Source organism: Arachis hypogaea, chromosome 13 (assembly GCF_003086295.3).
Source record: "Arachis hypogaea cultivar Tifrunner chromosome 13, arahy.Tifrunner.gnm2.J5K5, whole genome shotgun sequence".
Classification (NCBI taxonomy): Eukaryota; Viridiplantae; Streptophyta; class Magnoliopsida; order Fabales; family Fabaceae; genus Arachis; species Arachis hypogaea.
Window position 1 is genome coordinate 5,383,051 of NC_092048.1, and position 11,533 is coordinate 5,394,583.

The 11,533-nt window shown below is 30.9% G+C and overlaps 1 protein-coding gene across 1 annotated transcript; it reads right to left on the reverse strand.

Annotated features, from left to right (window-relative positions):
• Positions 1-1,167: 1,167 nt before the first annotated feature.
• LOC112736701 (elongation factor 1-beta) lies at positions 1,168-3,503 on the reverse strand. The gene is made up of 6 exons (XM_025786260.3): positions 2,924-3,503; positions 2,705-2,821; positions 2,503-2,575; positions 1,920-2,034; positions 1,602-1,715; positions 1,168-1,503 (listed from the first exon to the last, which is right to left on the reverse strand). The coding sequence occupies exons 1-6, from the start codon at positions 3,007-3,009 to the stop codon at positions 1,340-1,342; spliced, it is 669 nt and encodes a 222-aa protein (XP_025642045.1). The 5' UTR covers positions 3,010-3,503; the 3' UTR covers positions 1,168-1,339.
• Between the last annotated feature and the right edge of the window lie 8,030 nt (positions 3,504-11,533).

Consider the following 11,533-nt stretch of genomic DNA (forward strand, 5'->3'; position numbering starts at 1 on the left):
TTATGAATGTTATATATGGTATTTTATTTTATCATTCATGAGCTTAAATTTTAAAGCCAAGTAAGCTAAAGCCGGTCTACATGTTGATTTTATTTTTGAAAAATATTATATATTAAATAATTAAATTTGTTAATATTTATTGATTAATTACAATAAAATTTGTCAATAATTATAATATTATATATCATACCCTTTTAATAATTATCTTATTTTTTTTCTATATTTCTATAGATATTATATATATCTTTTAAATAATTCTTAATTTTTTCTTTACAATGTTTTGAATATATAGTATATCTTTTATTTCTGTCTATTAAATTTATCTAAATATTTAGAGAATTATTTGTTAATATTTTTTAATAATATATTATTATTTACTACTACTTAAATTAATATTTTATACTACTCAAGTTATTATTATTATTATTATTATTAATTTGATAACATTTAATAAATACATATAAATCTGCTTTAAAATATTTTAGTACATTTTTTCTTATAAACATTGAGTTATTTGTTTATTGCATACTACACCTTTTCTTTATATAAGTACTTTGTGAATTTCTTTATTTTATAGATTTTTGGTATTAGTATAAATAACAAAAAATATATGAAGTTATTTAATATAAAGTAAATATATTATGAATAACTTATTTTAAAAACACATTTTAGACATAATTATGAAAAAATAAACATTTCCTGTACATTATACATGTATACATACACTAGTAACTTTAAAGATATAATATTTTTCTAATTTTAATGGTATGTTTGACAATAATACAATATCCACCAAGTTATTTTCCCCTTAAAATTATTAATTCTCCACTATAATCTTTTTTATTATATACCCAAACATAGTAGATCATTTAAAAAATAAATAAAGAAAAAAATACAAAACTCTTTCCTTTATTTTCCAAAATGCATTGTATATGAATTTTCATTCAACTCTGAAATCATGGTTTAAACAAAAATTACAAGCTAACTTTAATTCAAACCATAATTTAGTATTTTGCAAATGAAAATCCAAACATATATAGAACTCTTAGAAAGAAAGCAATCTATTCATGAACAGACAAAAACTTGGACCAAAGTTCCTTTCATGATGATTGTCACCAATTTTTTCAATGCTCATTCCCACATATTTTGAAAGCTAATAATTAGAAGTTGCACCAAATAACAGATACTTAAATATATATATCTCTCTTTCAATTCCAACAATTCTAGTAACAAAACCATCATTGAAATAGATCAAACATACTAAAAGATGAAAAAGTGAGGGTGGAAGGGGTATCGACGAAAAACAAACTAATCAGCCGCTTGAAAATGGCAAGATGACTTAAATTTTGTTGAATGCAACAATGTCGCAGCTCTGGATATACTCGTTGCATGGCTCGACAGTGAGATGCTCCTCGATGAGGGAGTCGACAGACACAAGGTCATCAACAATAGTCATCATGATCTGTAGCTTCTTGATGCCGTATCCAACGGGAACCAGTTTGGCTGCAATAATATCAACAAAATTTTGTCAATATAACAATGTATAGACTATAAATTCACCAGTTGTGAACAAGAATGAGTTGACGAAAATATTCACATACATGCTCCCCAGAGTAGACCCTCCATCTGAATGCTACGAACAGCCTCTTCCAGCTTCTTCATGTCTGTTTCGTCATCCCAAGGCTTAACATCAAGCAAAACGGATGACTTTCCACCTACAGAAATGTCATTAACATGACGAAAAGACCATCGAGAAATTTTCAACCTATAATTCTACCATATAAACAAACACATTCCTAATTACAACAACTAGAAAGGGAAGTGTATTGAATAAGTATATTCATTGATCTTAGATTTATATGAACGATTAACACAATGATTTAAATGCACAATTCGATCAATAGTAGAAAAAAACTTACTTTCTTTCTTCTTCGCGGTCTTCTTTGCAGCCTCCCGTTCCTCAGCTGCCTTCTTATCCTCCTCTGTCTCATCACCGAAGAGATCAAGATCATCATCATCAGCAGCAGCCGCGGCCTACAAAAACCAAATGAACCACAAAGACCCAATCAGCTTAAATAGTTCACCTATTGGCTTCTGTACAACTACGGCAGCTGTAGTTTACAGTTCAAATAAGGTTGAGCATCTATACAAAGTACAAACCAACAACTCATTGCAGATTTGCCGGAAGCATAACTCGAATAGCTCAACTAACAATCCCACTCAGGGAAACTATGTAAGTAAAGAACTAAACATACGAATATAGCTACAAAATTAGGCTTCATTCTTTCTAAAATTTCCAAACTTACTCAAATGGGCATAACATAAAACAAATCATTTGATTTCAAACTCAGAAGACATCACTAGAACACTACATTATACATCAAGAAAAATGCATCAAACGTTCAAACAAGTAAAAGGCATCAACCAAGTAAGTATAATGGAAAATTGCATATATATAACAATAAATAAAAAAAGGGATTAAGGTAGATGCATCATGCATACCGCTTTGGCAGGTGCAGCTTCAGCTGGAGCACCTTGGCCAGCAAATTTCACACCTTGAGCTTTGCCAGGGAAGCTGTTCATTAAAAAGGGAATCAATTTTTCATATTACTTATCTAGAAATTCTAAATTAGCGTAAACAACAATAAACAAATCCAAATTTGAAGCAACTAAAAAATAAATAAATTGGGAACAGGGAACAAACCTTGCAGCAAGATGGGAAGAGACAACATCGAACCACTTCGCAGCACTGGGAAAAGAGCTACCTGGCTTCTCCGAAACAAAACCATACACTTTGATATCATCTTTTGTCAATTGATCCCTGCAAATAGAGAAAGACCCAAATAAAATTGAATCACCCAATTTTCAAAATCGATGAAAAAGATTACTTTTTTAAGTAATTGAAGGAAATATTAATTGGTACCCAGAAACATAGGCCTTCCCAGAGAGGAACTCATCTAGGGTTTTGAGTCCAGACTCTGTGTGCAGATCTGAGAAGGTAACAGCCATTGGTAAGATTTGGGAGGCTTCGAATTGAAGTGCAAAGAGTGAAAGAGTATCACTTGGTGTGTGAGAGTAAAAGAGGCGTAGATCAATTCAATGGCTGATATTTATATTATGAACGCAGAAAACCCTAAATCAGTCCCCACTTGTGAGCTCAATTTCTCAAAATATATGCTTTCAATATGCTATTATGCTCTCAAAATTACATACTAGTGCTCACTTCAAAGGAAATAAAAATAAAAAAAAATTAATTTCAAAATCTATTTACATTTATAATTTATAATTAATATTACTAAAGGAAAAATTTTTCAAAGAATTTTACTTTAACCACCAATTAATTGCTTAATTTTATATTTATTTTAGAATGTAAAATAATAATAATACTTCATAACAAATACAACAATAGATATAATCCTATAAGACATGCATCTAATTTTAATATACAGTGTTATGAACAATATTTGAATAAGTTCAATTAAGGACATATGAAGATTCACATCAATTAAAGAAGGAAATTAAACATGTTTTACAAGAATACTAGTGTATGTTCCGTGTCCTGCACGGAATGATATATAAAATTATATAAAAAGAATTTATTAAAAAATTAAATGAAAATTATATATAGTAATTATTATTATAAATATTTTATAATTTAAAAATATTAAAAATAATTAGTATTTGTTTCAATCAATTTGAATTGGTTGAATAATCATCTCATTTGTCTATTTAAACAAATATTTGGAGTTCGAATCTCGCTTTGTGTGTATAATAATCCATTAGTTGACAGCAGACCCTTAATAAATAGAACATCAACATGCTCGACTTGTCGAGTTAGAAAATCCGTAGAAAAAAATTGTATTTGTCTTTAAAATAGATTAATTTCTCATTAATAAAAATATTTATAGACTTTTGTCTTTGTTGAAATTTACTTGGAACAATTTTATTTATTGGTATCGTATTCATTTTTGAAGTCAAAACAATATGATCAACATTATTAGTTGTTAAAACTTTATATTTTATGAAATGATTTTTAAATTTTCAAATTCATAAACTTATGTCATTACAAAAGTAATTAGATCGATTAATATTTTTTGGTAACATGATGTACCGAAACACCATCGTTGAGTATTAGTTAGTGTGAAGAGAAACCAATAACAACTTTTGTTATTCAATATATAACTTATTCTATTGAAAAATAAATTAATATTTTCTAAACTTGTAAATATATTTTCTTCTAATTTTTTACACCATTTTATTTGATAATATTTACCATTAAAAAAGAGTAAATGACCATACTATTCTACAATATATATGATGTACAAAGTAATTTCTTATCTTAAAATTAATTTTGGTTAGTGAAATAAAATTTAAAATATTTTTTTATTTTTTTACTCAAATTTAAATTTAATTTTAAAATTGATTGACAATTCATCCTTTTTTAATTTCAATAAAAAAATAAATTAGTTAGATGCAAAATATTCAGCATTTAATAATTTCAATCATTTAAATTTTAGTTACCAAAAATTGAGTTAAAAATTAATTATAAACTTAATAATCGATAATATATATTATATTAGTACCGCTAATATCTAATGTATTAATTATTAATTTTTTTTACAGGACTAATGTATAATATATTGAGAAATGATTTATTATCCAAATTTTTTTTCATAAACTTTGTAATATGTGAAAATAATGATCTCATTTTTTAATTATTTAAAAAATTATTCATAATCTTTTAATTATGTAATTAATTTAATTAATAATCTTTATTATTGCTTTTATACTAAAAAGTATCAATTTATACTATTTACATATTTAAATTAGAATAAATTAATAATTTTATATTTGCGTGTATATTTAATAGGTTTCATGGGACAGGTACTTATGTCCGTGTTTCTATTAGAGGTGGTAAATGGAGAAGCCCGCCCTGCCCCGCCAAAAGCGTGTCATCTGGCGGATTGGACCGCCCCGCCCTGCCTAGTGAGACGGTACTGAATTCCTCCCCTCCCCACCTAACGGTAGGCTGGTGGGTTGACGGACCAAACCCGCCAAATCTCTTTTTTTTTTTTTTTATAAACCATTAAATATTAAACAATATATATAATTTCACAACCATTTCAATAAATTTATAATTTTTAAAGATATAAAAAAATTATAATTTCTAAATTTACAAACATTAAAGTCTTTATAATTATAAATATATAATAAACATAATTATAAATCAAATTTTTTAAAATAAAATAATAAAACTAACATTGTTCTAAGCAAAACAAATATTGTCCAAAACATATAATTAAACATCTTCAAATTTATAATCAATCAAACATAAAACATAATCCAAAATATAATTTAGAATATCTTCAATTATCATTGTCATCCTCCTATAGATCACTAACATTATTTAAATTTGTAAAAAAATGGCTCTGACAAAAAAACGCTTGACCCAACAAGAAAGCCTGCCCCGCCTTGCCCCACCAAAACCTGCCAAAATCTATTTTTAAATTTTGCGGTCTCAAATTTTAAGTCCACTCTGCCCTTTTTTTGGCGGATTACGCGGCCCCGATCCGACAGGTTTCATCCCGTTTGCCACCCCTTAGTTTTCATCCATTTTCGCGTGGCAGGTCGTGAAGATTTCACATGTCTCCATCTAACCCTAAATCACGAGTAATTTCTGCAAATACATGTTTCCACTGTTTTTGTTTTCATCCCTATTGATAGCATTCATTCGCTCGTGACGTGGAGCTATTTCAACCACTCAACTCAGATAACCAAAATTTAGGATATATGATATATCCCTTTTTATAAAGTCACATGTATCCTTGTTATAACAATATTAATAGGAAATAAATGGATAAACACTAAGCTATTGTTTAGATATAAGATGGAAAAATAAAAGGAAAGAAAATGGAAAGAAAGAAATGAGAGGAAAGAAAAATGAAAAGAAAAATATATTTTTTGTGTTGTTTAGACGAAGAAAAAATGAATAGAGAGAAAATAGAAGAAAATTTTTCTTTTACTTGGATGGAAGAAAAAGTAAGAAAAGGGAAAATTATACTGGAGTAAAATTACATTAATATTTTTATATATTATATATAAATTATAATTTAAAGGGTAACTCTGTACTTTTACCCATCTTTGCACTTCTCCGTTAGTTTTTTCGCAACTTTGAAGGGAAAAAATTTACATGAGTTCCACATACACTTTTTTTGTTTTTCATTCAATTTCTTTGTTGATCCAAACAATAAAAATTTGATTTTTTCATCCATTTTCTTCTCCAATATTTTATTTTCCTACAAATTCTTCTAATTCAAATAATACGTAAATAAGTCACATTTTTCATATATATAACAATAACTAATATCATATATTATACCTTGTGAAATCATAATATATTGAGAAGTGATGTATAAATAACTTAAATATTGATAAGTCTAAAAAATTAAAAAAAAAATAAAAAAAATGGCATGTTGATCCGTAAGATTTTTTGTTTTAAATTTGTCCATAATTTACGATTAAAAAACAAAAATTATATATATATTATTTATCTTATATATTTTTTATTTTATAAGACTTATAATTTTTTTATAGGTGATGTTAGTGGTTATAGAAAAAATTTTACTTTTAAATAAACTTATAAAAAAATAAAAACAAAATTGGTTATAATTTTTCTGACAATTTATTTAGTTTTTATTTTAAATTAAAATTAAATTATATATTTAATTTACATTTGCTTGTTTATTTTAATGATTATATATAATAGATAATATATTTAAGTATGTTTTGAAAGAAACTATTGAATTTTATATAATTGAATTTTTATATAATTTTATAGATAATATATTCAAATTTAAATTTTCATAAATTAATTTTTTTAAAGTGAATTATGTAATAAAAAATTCATATATTAAAATAGAAAATAATCTATTTATAAATAAAAAATTAAAATACTTAAAAGTTGAATATGCAGATAAAAAAATAAATTATAACTTACAAAAATTATTTCTAGAATTTATTACAATAAATAGTAAAATTGTAAAAAGCATGTATCTATATAAATTAAATTATATTAAATTATAAGATATCTATATATTTAATCAACCTAATTAATTCGTTGTAATGGATTTGATTTAATAATTTAAAAAATATTTGAATAACCCTTTTTAAAAATATGTTAATCCAAATAATATAGATTGATAAAAAAATACAACTAAATTATATAATACAACGTAATATTTTTAGAAGTTTATTTTATAGCAAATCTAATGCTAAGATATTTATCATTATCTATTGTATACTCTAATTTCACAATTATTCATCAAATGTGGTTTTTATGAAAAAATTGCATTATTTACTTTGAAAAAAATTTACTCACTATTATAATTTAAATAAAATATATAATAGATATTAAACTAATTTATTTTAATAATTACTCAGTCACAAATATTTATCAAAGATATGAGATTTAATAGTATACAAAATAAATATAACACCTACAACTTTTACACTATCACGATAAGATGATTATCATAAGTCTTTTTAGCATAAATTAAACAGAACAACATATAATAATAAAGAAACAATCAAATCCAAAAAAGTTATAGAACATCTATCATACACTACGACTGTTAACATTGAAGAAGTTTTAACAATTTATTCTTTTATTAGCTATCTTTTTTTCTACTCTACAATTTATGTACGAATATGTTAAGGACTAAACCTATGCTTCAACCTTTTAAAATCTCATATATTCTTGCCAAACATAATATTATTGATATGGCCACCTTTAAACACGAGCTATAACTCGGCATTATAGCCGTTGTCACTAGAAAACTATAACTGTCGCCCGCTATAAGCTCGGACTTTCATGAGCCATAACTCGGTCAGATTAATACTCCTATCATAACTGATATTCGAACGGCATAATAAAGTCAGTTACAAATCAATTTCGGTAACTGATGATTATTACCGAGAACGTAACGGACGAAGAATTCATAATATAAAAGAAGGTACAGTATTTCTTTTAAAGTAAGTTGAAAATAAGACAATATACTGATTTAAGCTTTGGAGTGTCTTTGCAGGTACACTCCCCTCCTCTTCATTGTTCACCCACGCTTTGACTAAAGAAAAAGCTCGGAATCGAGTTGTTGGACGTTCAGTCTCTAAGGTTATAGCTCCCGTCGCAGACTGTGGAGGCCGACCTATTTCACAGGCAAGATCAATTGGCGCCCACCGTGGGCCCGAAGAAATTGATTCTTTCTTTTTTGGTCCCATCATCCTCACTTACACCCATGGCTGACGTGCCACCTCCTTCCTTGTCCGAGCTTATGCGGATGGTAACCGAGCTACAGCAAGCCAACCAATGAATGGCCGATGAAAATCAGATAATGGCTGCTCAAATCACTGAACTGAACCATGTTCGGATAGAACATAATGATGCTCATCACCAACAGCCAGAGGATAATGAGCATCATTCCCAGCCCTCTCACGTCTTGGAGACTGTCCGAGCTGACGAAATTCAACCCGAAGATGAAAAGGAAGAGTCCGACGAACTGGTAGGACCCTTCACAGAAGAAGTGATGAACTTCGAGTTGCCAAAGAGATTCACCCTGCCACTAACCCTCACACCTTATGATGGGCTCGGAGACCCAAAGAAATTCCTCAAAAAGTTCCGATCAATAATGATCGTTAACGGTGTATCAGATACTATTTTATGCCGTTGTTTTCCAAATTATTTAGACGGTCCTGCACTTGATTGGTTGTGTGCTTTGCCTGCAGGTTCTGTTTCACGATTTCAGCAACTAGCCAAGTTATTCGAGGAACATTTCACAGGATCTGCAATTTATTTGCACGACTCAGATTATCTTAATACAATCAAGCAAGGACAAAATGAGAGCTTGAAGGAGTACATGACTCGTTTTACGAAGATTGCCATAAGCATACCAGACCTTCACCCCGAGGTCCATCTCCACGCGATTAAAAGTGGACTCCGACCAGGAAAGTTCCAAGAAACCATTGCGGTAGCAAAGCCGAAGACTCTTGCCGAGTTCCGCGAAAAAGCTAAAGGTCAAATCGATATCGAGGAACTCAGACAAGCTCGGAAGTCGGACAAAACAACCTACAGAGACGAACATAAGGCGCCGAGCAGTAAGCAAAATTTTAAACTAACCCCTCGGTTTGATTCTTATACACAGTTCAACACCAGGAGAGAGGACATAATAAAGGAAATCCTGAATTCAAAATTGATCAAGCCCCCGAGAAAGGCTGGCACCTACCAAGATACTAAACATGCAGACAAATCTAAGTATTGCGCATTCCACCAAAAACACGGTCACACCACCGACGATTGTGTGGTCGCCAAAGACCTCCTAGAGAGATTGGCTCGGCAAGGTCACCTTGACAAGTATATTGGAGGTCACATCCAAAAGCGCACGACGATCTCTACAAACAGTGACATAACCGAACAGCAACACCGAGGAAAAGAAAAGGTAACGCCAAACAATTACGAAAAGCCTCAAAGAATAATCAATTATATTTCAGGAGGGTACGCAGGTGGAGGATCCTCAAGCTCGGTAAGAAAAAGATCATTCCGAGCAATATGCTCGTTAGCAAGACCGCAAAGCGAGGTTGAGAATTCAGCACAACTACCACAAGTCACATTTACACAAGCAGACTTTAAGTCTAACATACAGAACCAGGATGATCCCGTCGTTATCACTCTTCAGTTGGGAGACCTACTGGTCAAGAAAGTACTTCTAGATCCTGGAAGCAGCGCAGACGTCTTATTCTATTCGACGTTTCAAAAAATGAAGCTCAGTAACAACATTCTCCAGTCAACAGGGGGAGATCTGGTCAGATTCTCGGGCGAACGAGTTCCAATAATGGGATCAGTGTGGTTACAAACCACACTGGTGAGCATCCTCTTTCAAAAACTTGTGATATTCAATATCTAGTAGTAGATTGCTTCAGTCCATATAATCTTATCCTTGGCCGACCTTTCTTAAACAAGTTCGGCGCCATTGTATCTACTGTACACCTGTGTGTTAAGTTTTCCTTGCAGGACGATCATGTTGTCACAATCCACAGAGATTATAAAGAAGCTCGACATTGTTACAACGTCGGCATGAAATTCCAATTTCATTCGAAGCAACATGTTAACAACGTCGATCTTACAAAAAATAGCTCGGCATTAGCCGACCTAGATCCAAGAACAGACTTTCGAGAACGACCCACTCCGTCCGATGACTTACAAAAGATATATTTTAACAATGACCCTAACAAATTCACTTTTGTAGGTAAGTCAATAAGAGAAGTGGAGCTACAGGCCCTCACCACCTTCCTACAAGAGCAAGCCGACTTATTTGCATGGCAACCTTCCAATATGCCCGGCATAGACCCACAAATCATCAGTCATAAATTAGCTATAAACCCATCTGCGAGACCTGTGCAACAAAAGAAAAGAAAACTCGGCGAAGAAAAAAGAAGAGCATCATTAGAAGAGACACAAAAACTTATCAGCGCAGAGTTCATCAAAGAAATCAAATTTACCACCTGGCTGGCCAACGTGGTTATGGTAAGGAAACAAAATGGTAAGTGGCGCATGTGCGTCGATTTTACTGACTTAAACAAAGCATGCCCAAAAGATTCTTATCATCTACCATCCATAGACTCTTTGGTAGATAACGCTTCCGGTTACGCTACTTTAAGTTTCATGGATGCCTATTCAGGGTACAACCAAATACTTATGCACCCCTCTGATCAATGTAAAACAGCTTTTATTACTGACTTTGGCAACTACTGTTATAAGGTTATGCCTTTTGAACTAAAGAATGCAGGAGCAACTTACCAGCGCCTTATGGATAAAGTTTTCACCAAACAAATCGGCAGAAACATCGAAGTCTACGTAGATGATATGGTCGCCAAAACAAAGGTCGGCAGCAACCACATTGACGATTTAACAGAGATATTCGGCCAGATATGCCACTACAACATGCGCCTAAACCCATAAAAATGCGCTTTTGGAGTACAGGGTGGTAAGTTCTTAGGGTTTTTATTGACACACAGGGGCATTGAGGCAAACCCCGACAAATGCCGAGCAGTTTTGGAGATGAGAAGCCCGAAGACTATAAAGGAAGTTCAACGCCTCACAGGAAGGCTTGCCGCACTATCCAGATTTGTACCTTGTTTAGCTTCAAAATCTAATCCATTTTTTCAAACAATCAAAAAGAAAAACAGATTTCAATGGACCGACGATTGTGAAAGAGCTTTTAACACACTAAAAACAACTCTCTCACAACCGCCGATTCTACAAAAACCCCTCCAAGGGGAAGATTTATTCCTATACTTGTCAGTTACTGATTGGACAATAAGCTCTGCTCTTGTAACAGAAAGAAACAAAATTCAGCATCCAGTATACTCTGTAAGCAAAACACTTCAACATGCCGAGCTTAATTATCCGAGGATAGAGAAGCTGGCCCTGTCATTAGTCTTCTCAGCACAAAGACTCCGACCTTATTTTCAAAGTCATGTC